At 29.3% G+C, this 12857-nt stretch overlaps 1 protein-coding gene across 1 annotated transcript; it reads left to right on the top strand.

The window, feature by feature from the left end:
• Window positions 1-10470: 10470 nt before the first annotated feature.
• On the top strand, window positions 10471-12857 carry LOC132312839 (beta-amyrin 28-monooxygenase-like). Its single transcript, XM_059811374.1, has 3 exons — window positions 10471-11496; window positions 11955-12142; window positions 12226-12857. The coding sequence occupies exons 1-3, from the start codon at window positions 10539-10541 to the stop codon at window positions 12520-12522; spliced, it is 1443 nt and encodes a 480-aa protein (XP_059667357.1). The 5' UTR covers window positions 10471-10538; the 3' UTR covers window positions 12523-12857.

The raw sequence follows: 12857 nt of genomic DNA, 5'->3' as shown, positions 1-12857 counted from the left end.
CGGTGAATTAAAATCCTCTCTTGTACATATTACACAGCTTAGATCAAACGATACATGTGCCTACACTCTTATTATTATCTTTAACTACATGTGTCTACACTTTTATTATTATAAAATAAGAAAACTCAAGTTGGATTATTTGTTTATTTAATTGAAAACGTGATGGTAGAAATAAATAAATAAATATATTTTATATATATATATACACACACGCTTAGAATTTGCCAGCAACTTCGTTGTGGTTGGAATTTGTCGGTGATTTAAGATCCTTTCTTGTATATGTTACACAACTTAAATCAGACAATACATTATGCATTAAATCGATGCAAGGATCTGATTCTTTATTGTCCTTTCTAATTTAAATTTTTATTTAGAATGAGAATAAAAATGGTTGGTGATGGGATTTGGTGTGCCAAAATTTATGTGAGCTCAATGCAGCTCAACCTTCACTACTCAACGGTCTAATTTATGAAAATCAGAAGAAAGCAAATTAAAAAATACCTCAAGAATTATAATTTTGGAACTTCTAACCTATAATGATGATGAACTTGGGTCTTAAAAGTCCGTATGGTTCTAAGCCTAATCATATTTGATGGTTGGTGTGAGTGAGAAAAAGTTTGATAGCTCAATAAGAAGAAGACAAAACAATGCACACATAAACAATTATGTCCCAGTCCTGACCAATCCGATTTAGATCCAAGGTCAACTCAATTAATTATATGTTGTAAGTCATTATTGCCTATTGGACTCAATTGGGTGTATTCGTATTCGGTTAATTTATTAGGATTAAAAGTAAATAAATAAAAATTAAAATTTGTAGAGCCATCACATCTCCCTCCATTTAAAAAAAAAAAAAAATTAAACTTAAAATTTACGAGATCTTCGTTGAAATTGTGAACGATTAGTATAAATCTAAGAAATTTTTTATAATTCATTGACTTGATCGTAAGATTTATAATTTAAATGTCACACTAGCCAGAATCTAACTTGTCAATGAATTACCATGCATTATATGATGTTGATAATTGATTCATAATACAGCTTATGCTACTATATTTGCTCAGATCTCTAAACACAATCCCCAGAAAAATTATTTATTTATAATTATTTTATTTTAGATCACATGCTTAGATCATTGGATTTATATATTATAGTTTGCTTAGATCATTTTAAAGCATTACACGAGGACCTTAATTGTTATTTAATTTACACATCTAGATCTAGACTAAAATGATGATTACATATATTAAATGGTACTACTATTCGACAATGGACTTCTATTCCATTTTAGTGAAAAAGAATTAATTTGAATGAAGTCAAACTGAGTGGCCTTATTTATTTTAATTCCTCGATCAGATTAATAGTTAATTAAATTGATATGCTGAACTGTTTGGATTGACAGTATCAATTCTTCACATGGGAAGTGAAAAAAAAATTTAAAAAATTGGATTTTAATTTTTATTTCCCAAATTCCAGTAACGACAAGGCATGCAGCTTTTCTAGTTTTACACTTCAAAAATAGATTATAAAAATGAAAATTAGCTAGTGGTAATGGTAGAGTTTACCATAACTATAAAATTAATATATGTTTGTATTATATATTCATATTCTTCAAAGAAGGCAACTAAGAAGCAGTATTGCTTTGAAACAACCAAGTGAAGTGACTGGTTAGGTTAGGTCAAACTAATTATTGAATCATAGACTTGTCATTGTTCTGAACTTGAATGTGCTGAATTCTCAACCTTCGTTTAAAAGGAATAAAAAGTATCACTGCAACTAAATGAATTCAAAGGCTTAACTTTTTATTTTTTATTTATAAATTATTAAAGTCCATCCATATAAATTATTTAATTTAGGCCGTAGGGTACAACTTTGAAAACTGATGATACTGAGAATCGTCAATACAAGATGGAGAAGAAGATACTATTGAAGTTATGTGAATGAATTTAGGGACTTATTAAAAATATCATAGTACTGATAAAAAGTCATCAATATCATACAAAAGGAGAAGGAGGTATCATTGAAACTATGTGAATGAGTTTAGGCTACGATGTGGTTAAAAAATAATAAAAAAAAAAAAATTAAGCTACAATGTTGAAATATGTTTAAAGTATGACTTTGACATATAATGGTACTGAACAAAATCGTCAATATCATACAATATATTGATAAAAAATCATCAATACCATACAAAAGGAGGAGGAGATATCATTAAAACTAATCATGTTAAGAGATGTTTTCATTTAATCTATGGAAATAATTTAGAGGACAACATTGAAATATGACAACACAATTAAATTGCCGAAGTATGAAGTTGACAATGAAACACAACATAACCACATTCAACATTGAATTAAGGAGGACATATAAGACATAACATAACCATATTCAGTGTTAAAATATGATAGCACAATTAATACATACTGAACCATGATTGACTTGGCGAGCAATCCATTATTGAAATCCCGTTTAAACTATGTTTGGTTAATTACTTTTCTTTAATAGATAAGATAGCATCTATTGATATTCTAAACTAGAATATGCATGCTCAACTCTTGTTAAAAAAAAATAATAAATAAATTACCGATGTTTTGCTAGTAGCTTTATAAATAAATAAATAAAATAAAATAAAATAAAATCGTGTAAAAGAAATAAAAGATATCATTGAAACTAATTAAACCTTGGATTCAATGTAAATGAAATTAGTGTAAAGGTTGAAATATGACAACCACGAATGAAAGGAGGAAATTTAAGAAAGATGCTCAGTGGAAAAATAATTAAATGAGTTTTTTAATAGCTTGGAATATGGTGGCGTACAATTGTTGACTTTTAGGGGACACAATAAGAAGTGGACCAACACTAAGGCCGTTCAATGGTTCAGGTGTTCAACATGTTTAGAGTGCCCACTTGACAACACATTTACATGCTTTTGTTGAATAGACCTTTATATTTGTTTATTATATGTATATTAAAAAAAAAAAAAGAAAAAAAAAATACTAATTTCTTGCATGTAATTAAATAATAAAAATAAAAAATGTTACCACGAATTCTTTACTGGATTCTTTAATCTTCATTTGAGTAGGATCAAGTCCTTCCACGAGCTTGGATCTTCATTTTTAGTAAATTATATAAATAAAAGAAAAAATTACATATAAATGGAGTCAAAGTTCCATATTTATTTAGAGACTGAGTCAAAGTTCCATATTTCTCTAAAATGGATTGTTGAGGTGGCACATGATTTTTGTTTAAAAAATTGTGGTACCTAAAATGTCCTTCTCTAACAAAAAAGTAGTACCTTCAGTTCAAAAAAGTAGTACCTTTGGAGAAAAAATAGTACTTTCGCGGGTGTTTAAAAAACATGGTACCTGGACACCAAAAAGTAGTACCTTCAGTTCAAAAAAGTAGTACCTTCGAAGAAAAAGTAGTACCTTCGCGGAAGGGTATTTTAGGCACCACAATTTCTAAACAGTAAAAAACTATGTGCCATCTCAACAATCCATTTTAGAGAAATATGAAACTTTAACTCAGCCTCTAAATAAATATGAAACTTTAACTCTATTTATATATAATTTTCCCTAAATAAAATTGTAAATTGTTTTTATTTGTAACTTAAAAGTCCATATTTGACTTTGAAGTGTGAAAATTGGGATTAAAACATGACTTTGGAAAGAGTTGTCACTGTTTTGTAACCATCTATTGTCTGAAAATTATATGAGATGGATGTGACATTCACTCTAAATATTTCAGTCGCAGGTAAAAGGATGGAGAGGCTATGGACCTAACATTGACTTTGGCCACAACTCATCTCTTGTTTGGATTTGACGGGGAGAATAAATGACTAGAATTGTGAACTACTGGAGTACAATTTATTAAAATTAAAAAAAAAAAAAACAACCTTCAAAGTCAGTTTTAAAGTATTAATTTATTCAAACTTAAATACTAAATTGAGTTATTAAATAATATTATATTAATTAATATGGTAATTCATTTACTTCTTTTGATGCATAGATTGATTAAAGTACAATAATTGTATTTGAAGAATAAATGTGTGAAATAAATTCAAATATAGCTTGGCTACCAACTTAGTTTTAGAGGCCAGGGTTAGTTGACCATCTTTGCCGGACTTACACCGGTTTAATAAATAAATAAATTCAATAAATGTACGAATGCTATATTTGATCTGTGTCGTGGGCTTTTGACTTGGAATATGAGTTTCATGGTTACAGTCTTTGTTGGACATCGAAAACAGAGGGCGGAATGATGGGACAATATTTTGGCACTTCTAGTCATTAGCATGGACTATATATGAAGTACATGATTATACATGCATGCATGTTTTAATTTTTTTTTTAAAAAAACATTATCGTTTTGATTATACATGCCTTTCAAATTTGAGGCTTTTCATAACATACATGATATGATATTACCTGCGTGAATTTGTATGATTTTGTTATTAAATGTTGGGATAAAGTACAAAAACACTTCTTGAGGTTTGTCAAAAAGACACTCAAAGGAAAGTTTGTCTATTTTGGGACAATGACACCCCCTGAAGTTTGATACATCTACCAAAGACACTCCAATGGTAATAAATTGACATTTTTATCCTTTAACTTTTATATTGACTAATTTAAATACTGAAATGACCTTTCTAATCTCATACCCATAATAATTTCTTTCCTTCTCTCTTCTCTATTTTCTCTTCCTCAGCCCCCAATACCAACACACATTGTCACACATATACACACACACTGTCACACAAATGATGCATTCATACTTATTTAATAAATAATACATCAATTACTTGATACTTTTTTTGCTACTACTACAATAAAAAATAAAAAAACAATTAAAACTCATTCTCTTAAAAAATTAAATTCTCCAAAAGAACATTTAATTTAAAACCGATGGAGTTTAAATTTTTAGTTATATAACTTGTGCGAAAAATATTCTATGTAATTCTTATGATACTGCTTTATTGAGGTGCAAATTTTTCTCTTGACATTATTTTACACGAGTAGAAAAGATACCCACCCAAAATATTTATAAAAAACTTTTTTTTTTTTTTTTCTCGCTCTAACTTCAATGTTCTAATTTAGGTCAAATTTCATTATGTCAAAATATATAGATTTTTAAAAGCAACATTATGTCAAATGATTCTATAATAATTAAGTACGATTTGGTACCGTGTGAATGGGTGCGGGCTAAAGATGTAATCTATTGTTTTGTTCATTTGATTGATTGAACACATAAAAAATTGACATAATGAAATTTGACCTAAATTAGAACATTGAAGTTAGAGCAAAAAAAAAAAACAGTTAGAGCATACACTATTTTTTAAAAAAAATATTTTTGGTGGGTATATTTTCTACTTGGGTAAAATAATGTCAAGAGGAAAATTTGCACCTCAATAAAGCAGTATCATAAGAATTACATATAATATTTTTTGCACAAGTTATATAACTAAAAATTTAAACTCCATTGGTCTTAAATTAAACGTTTTTTTTGGAGAATCTAATTTTTTAAGAGGATGAATTTTTTTTTATTTTTTTTATTTTTATTTTTTTTGTTGTAATAGTAGCGAAAAAAATATCAAGTAATTGATGTATTATTTATTAAATAAGTATGAATACATCATTTGTGTGACAGTATGTGCGTATATGTATAATAGTGTGTGTTGGTGTTGGGGGCTGAAGAAAAGAAAATAGAGATGAGAGAATGAAAGAAATTGTTATATGTATGAGGTTAGAAAGGTCATTTCAGCATTTAAATTAGTCAATATAAAAGTTAAAGGGTAAAAATGTCAATTTATTATCATTGGGATGTCTTTGGTAGATGTATCAAATTTTAGGGGGTGCCATTGCCCCAAAATAGACAAACTTTCATTTGAGTGTCCTTTTGACAAATATCAGGTATTTTACCCTAGATTTTATTCTAAATGAACTTTTACCATTTAAGATAACAACACCACATATAAACACTTTATTTTTTTCTTATCCAATCAAAATGAAATTATATTAGCTCGCTTAGTGTCTTTTCACATCTGTTCACATCACACTCGTCAATTAGATCGTAATTTATATGCATTTTAGATTTTTTTTTTTTTTTATTCACTTGTTATTATTATTTTTATTATAATTTATAACTTCATGCCTTTCAGAGTACGACTAGAGGTTAATTTGAAGGAAAGATACATTTTTTGGTTTTCCCACTGGGGGAAATTAGTCTTGATTTAAAATTCAAGCATGGAGATTCAAAATTAGATAAAAAAAATTGAGTTATATTATATTAAACCAAGGAGCCAAATTTAAAAATGAGAAAATTTAGCAAAGAAAGACTTCCATGCATAACTCTCATTAGTGTCATTAATTAATTAAATATAGTCAAACACAGCAAAAAAAAAAAAAAAAAGAATGCAGTAATAACAAATATTTTAAAAATCAATAAGTGAAATTAAAATATTTTTTAGGGTGAACTACATTAAACCCTCCTTTTATATCTGTGTTTTTCACTAAACCCCCCTTTTCTATTTTTTTTTTTTTTATATCAAAAAATCCCCCTCAAATATTAGAGGGGGTGATTTAACTAACACCCGTTAACTAACTATTAGAGGGAGGTGATTTAATTCTTAAATATATATATATATATATATATATATATATATATATAGCAAATAAATTTCAAGAAAAATAACCTAGATTTATATTCGAAAAAAAAAAATAGGCATTATTTCTGGTAGTGTCCCTTTAATAAATCTATATAAAATAAAAACCAAATAAATGAATGTACAATATAATTCTCAAACATATATATAGCAAATAAATTTTAAGAAAAAAAAAACCTAGATATTTTTCCTAAATTAAAAAAAAAAAAAAAAAAAAAAAAAAAAAGAAAAGTAAAAGAAAAAAAAACCTAGATTTATATTGGTTTAAAGGATAGATGGAAATGAAAATATATTTAAATAACATTTAATGATACATATTATATATACCATTATATCATGATACAAATTATATATAATATTATAATGATGGGTAAATAAAATAAGTTGAACAAAAAAAAGAGTACATGTTGTTGCAATGGTTTTTTTTCCAATATAAATCTAAGTTTTGTTTTTTTGAAATTTATTTGTTATATATATATATATATATATATATCTTTGAGAATTATATTGTGCATTCATTTATTTGGTTTTTATTGATTTTCATTTTATATAGATTTATTAAAGGAACACTACCAGATAATGCCTATTTTTTTTTTTTCCCAATATAAATCTAGGTTATTTTTCTTGAAATTTATTTGCTATATATATATATATATATATATATATATATATATATATATATATATATTTGAGAATTAAATCAGCCCCTTCTAATAGTTAGTTAACAGAAGTTAGTTAAATCACCCTCTCTAATAGTTGAGGGGGGTGTTTTTGACAAAAAAATAAAAAAAAGGATTTAGTGAAAAACACAAATAAAAAAGAGGGGTTTAATGCAGTTCACCCTATTTTTTATATGCATAGTCGGTTTGTGTAGTAGACAATAATTTATTTTTCCTACAAATAAGTGAGCAAGTTTGACACAAAAATATACATATATATATATATATATATATATATATAGATAATAAAAAATATAGTTAAAGTGGCATCTTGACTTTTTCTCATATAAAAAATACCGAGTGTGAGTATAGATGACCAATAACAAGTGTGTGTATTTATCTTTACAAATTACTCCGTAAATTGACAAGTAATTTCTTTAAGTTTTGAAAAAATAAAATTTATTTCAAACTTTTCCTAGAGAACCTTGTCTTTCAGTGTAGAAAAAACAGTGACCAATATATAGGTAATTAAACTCATACAAAATTCATGTTGTATAAGTCTAAATAATATATACTAATCATCTTATTTGCACATTATTTCATTTTGAAATGCATTTGATTTTTTGTAACAACGTTACGTGTACGTATCAAAACAATGAATAGTTTTATTAATCAAATCTCTTTAAATTCCTCGAAAGAGACTGTCACTTGTTAATTATTATGTGAGGACAGTGAGTATATCATATCACCAAATTAAGATCATCACTACATTTCTTTTAGTGTCTGGCTACACCATCAAAGAAATTAATTATTAAGTTCCCTTAGTTGTTGTGTCATCTTCATTTGAGATTCAATTATAGTGATAAAGAATTAAAACATCTCCAGTAGTCTATTAAAAAAAAAATTGTATAAAATATACACTGTCACGTATGATTTGTAATTTTTTTTTCATCTTCAGTAATTGATTAAGATATTCTGCCACATCACCAATATGTAAAGGGGTTGTGTATTTTACATAACACTTTTATATTGTCATATAAGCATATTTTTTCTCTCCTCCCCCTTTTCCGCTCACGGTTCTCTTTCTTCTCTCTCATTCCTTTACGCCTCTTTGTTTCCCACTTTTCTAAAGTACAATAGAGAAAAATATGTAATTGGTGGCAAAGTAAGAATTGCTCGACCATCTTTTATTTATTTATATATATTTTTAAATAAACATAGTTTGATTCATCACTTTCGTTTGATCTTTATCTTCTGTCATCATACTGTAGATTCTAGGATTTTTTTTATATATTTTTTTTTATCATTTTACATTCTATTCTAATGAGATAAATATATATTAGCCAAATATTACATATATATTTTAATCACCTAGTTTGTATATACTTGAATCTTATTTTTATTATTTATTATAAGTTTTTGATGGCAATGGCATGAAAGGTTTGCTATTAGCGGGATGGGAAAGTAAAATATAGAGGGAAATTATTATTATTATTTTCCTAATTGAGAAGGATTGGGACGTGAGTTTAATCGCCAAAAAGTAAATTGAATAAAGTATGTTTGTAAAAGTTACGTAAGGTATTGGGTATGATAGGTGGTTGGTTATTATTGGGGAATATTTTTTTTACACAAAAGGTATAAAACAACCGCTGAAGCTAAAAATAGTTAGTACAAAATTTTTATGTAAATCTACTCTGACATATCAGATTTACACAAAGAATTTTAACATACCGTTAGAGATGCTCTTAAGTGCCTAATGAAGAAATTATTACACAATTTGCGTGTAAGTATAATATTAAATGATATTGTCAGTGCCGAATTTTGATTGAAAGGAAGTATGTAATTTCGGAATAAGAATAATTACATGGCCTTAAGTTCATTATCAATTAACAAGTGAGTAAATGTATGATAAATGTAAATAAATTGTTACATGGTTCGAAATTATACATATCAACAAAAATAAATCTTACATATTTCTAGTACATTTATAGATGTATCACATGGTACCGAAATTATGTAATCTTAAAATATGTAAGCTTTGTAAAAAATTATTCCATGATGATCGGTCAATATTAATGGTCGGACCCAACACAATAAAGAGAGTCTGACCACCCAATTTGTACTGTTTGAAAAAGCAGCATCATATAAAGGACCTAGTTTGTTACACATTTTTAATGCAAAATACTATTTTTTTAATAGTAAATTTTTATTTTAAGAGGAGTTGTAGTGTGAAAATATTATATTTTAACAATTTTGTTCTAATTGTGTATTTCATAAAAAATGCTATATTTTAGCAATTTTGTTCTAATTATACTGACACTTTAATCATAACTTTCTTTATTTTAAGCAATACATTATTCTTGCTTTTTCATGCAACTTTCCAAATGTCTTGCACAAAAATTAAAAAAAAAAAGACAAGTTCTCAACTCATATCAACATGGTATATATGAGAAAAGTTTTGAGAATCTCATATTTTGAGAAGTTGTATAGCACAAAATTGGACTGTATTAGAAAACAAAATCTCCTATATTTTAAGTTTGAGAAGACATATGAGAGAGTGTTGGAATAGCTATTACTGACCTGTTTACCCAAAAATTCATTCATGTGTCAAAAACAACAAGATCAAAATGATTTTATTAATGAGGTTTTAAAAAATATATGATTTTGTTAATGAACTTTTGGGTTAATGAGCAGTCACTTTGAATCTAACTTCCAAACTCTTGGCTTCAAGAATGGTAATTAAGGGAAAATACAAGGAAAGAAAAAACTTCAATGAATTTTAATATAAATGGCAGGTACCAAAAGACTACAACTTTATAATATATTAAACAGTAGAGTTACCTGCACGTTTTCAGGGAGGCTATTTCTGGTGGAGTTATGTGTATATATATTATATATATATGTATTTTTAAATGTTTAAAAATAATTATGTATGAATGAGTCACATTACACAAGAACAAAGAACTTTTCCGCATATTTTTAATTATGTTGAACTCCAGTACGTAGTACGTATTGAAGTTTCAGTTTTGGTGTGCTAAGCTAGCATGTGGCGTTACACAGCCGGGGTTGGTCCAAGAAAAAAGAAAATAAAATAATAGAGTTACGTATCACAGGATGGTGTACTTTAGATTCATTTTCTATATAAACCACACTTTGAAGCTGGCTTAACCACACCTTCACAACTCTCCCTCATATTTACTGGTAAGAAATCAATATCCATGGAGGTCATTGTTCTGTCACTCACGGTGGCTCTTGTTGCCGTCTCTCTTCTTCTCACCATCTTTGCTTTCACTCGCCGAGCCGACGGCGGCGTCAAGCTGCCACCGGGCAGCTACGGATGGCCTATCATGGGTGAAACCATCGAGTTCTTGTTTGGGAAGCCGGAACATTTTGTGGGTGAAAGGATGAGGAAGTACTCTCCTGATATCTTCAAGACCGACATTCTTGGAGAGAAAACGGCTGTCATTTGTGGCCCCAACGGTCACAAATTCCTCTTCTCCAACGAGCAGAAGCTCTTCACCGCCTTCCGTCCACATCCCATGCAAATGCTGTTCCGTTCATACAAAACAAAGGAACAAAAACAAGCCACTGGTCCGTCTCAAATGGCTCGCAACGACGAGGCCAAAGTGATAAGGTCACCTGGCTTCTTGAAGCCCGAGGCTTTGGTTCGGTATTTGGGGAAAATGGACTCCATGACCCAACAACAATTGCAGACTTACTGGGAAGGCAAAGACACAGTGAAGGCGTTTGGCCTTTGCAAGACCATAACATTGACACTTGCTTGTCGATTCTTTTTGGGCATTGACAACCCCGAGAGGATTGCTAGGCTTGTTACCAATTTTGATGATGTTACTTTGGGGATGCACTCAATTACATTCAATTTCCCGGGTACTATATTTTATAGAGCGAATAAAGCTGCCACCGCCATCCGTAGGGAGCTTCTGGCCGTGATCAAGGAGAAGAAGGATGCAATGGCTTCCGGTGCTCCGATGCAGGATATTCTGTCTCATATGGTGGTTGCAAGTGACCCGACTGGCCAGTTCATGCCGGAGGCCGAGATTGCTGATAAGATGATGGGGCTGCTAACTGCTGGATACAGTACTGTTGCTACTACCATGACTTTGTTCATGAAGTATGTTGGAGAGAGACCTGACATTTACAATAAAATCCTAGCAGGTAACAACTTATTTCACAACTTTAATTTCCTATTTTTCAGGTCGTTTGTGAAAATTTTCTACGGACCATACTTATTTGAGTTGCTCCCGAAGAGCTCTTCTAAACACTAACTCCTAAACATATAAATTCTTATAGTCAATTTTGATCATTTTTTTTTTTTTTTTAATAAAATTTGTGCATATAAGTATTTCACTCTTCAAATTGAGAAAATGTCCTTATTTGCTCAATTTGAAAAATGTAGTGGAATTTTTGAACACTAGAGTGTTTTTTATTTTTTATTTTTGTATTTTTTGCACATACAGTATATAACAAGGAGGTTTCTTTGTACCTTACCCTAAATTTTATCTAACTATATGCATATATGTTAAGAAATTAAGACCTAACTCTTAGTATGGTTGTGATAAAGTTTTAAAGATGCACAAATCTAAAAGAAGGGTTTGTTGTTTGAAATTGAATAGAGCAAAGGGAGATTGCAGCTGCGAAGAAGCCCGGGGAGTTATTAGATTGGGAGGATATGAATAAAATGAAGTACTCGTGGAACGTAATATGTGAAGTTATGAGATTCAACCCACCACTTCAAGGAACTTTCAGGGAGGCCTTGGTTGACTTCACCTATGCTGGTTACACTATTCCAAAGGGCTGGAAGGTATATATATATTTATATACTAGTCCACTAATCTATATATATATATAGTCCAATTCTAATGTATATGTGATTTGATTTTGCAGGTGTATTGGACAGTGAGTACGACAAACATGAACCCTCAATACTTTAAAAATCCGGAAGTGTTTGATCCAACAAGATACCAAGAAGGTGAGAGCCATATTCCTTACACGTATGTTCCGTTTGGAGGCGGACCGAGAATGTGCCCCGGAAAAGAGTATGCAAGATTGGCAGTGCTGGCTTTTGTGCACAATGTGGTCACCAAATTTAAGTGGGATTTATTGGTTCCCAACGAGAAGATCATAGGTGATATGATGCCAAGCCCTGAAAAAGGACTTCCAATCCGCCTTCATGCACACTAGATCCATATAGTAATTGGTTTACAAATCTAATTTGGCTTTTTCGCAGACCCTTTGGGCTATATATTCCTTTTTTTTTTTTCTTTTTTTTTTTTTTTTTTTTTTCCCCTTTTTGGAGGGCAAAACCAATGTAACAATATTAATAGTATATGTTTGTATTATACATTCATATTCTTCAAAGAAGGCAACTAGTGAAGCAGCATTGTTTTGAAACAACGATGTGAAGTGACTGCAGGTTAGGTCAAACAAATTATTGAATTATGAATGTTCAACCTCCATGTAAAAGGGCCAAAAGATATCACTGAAATGAATTGAAAGGCTTTACTTTTTATTTTTAA

This window comes from Cornus florida, unplaced genomic scaffold (genome assembly GCF_030987335.1).
Source record: "Cornus florida cultivar Cherokee Brave unplaced genomic scaffold, ASM3098733v1 CherokeeBrave_3.0.0_Hap2_Chr01, whole genome shotgun sequence".
NCBI lineage: Eukaryota > Viridiplantae > Streptophyta > Magnoliopsida > Cornales > Cornaceae > Cornus > Cornus florida.
The sequence above is the reverse complement of the archived record's forward strand: the minus strand, read 5'-3'. Positions and strand labels throughout refer to the sequence as shown.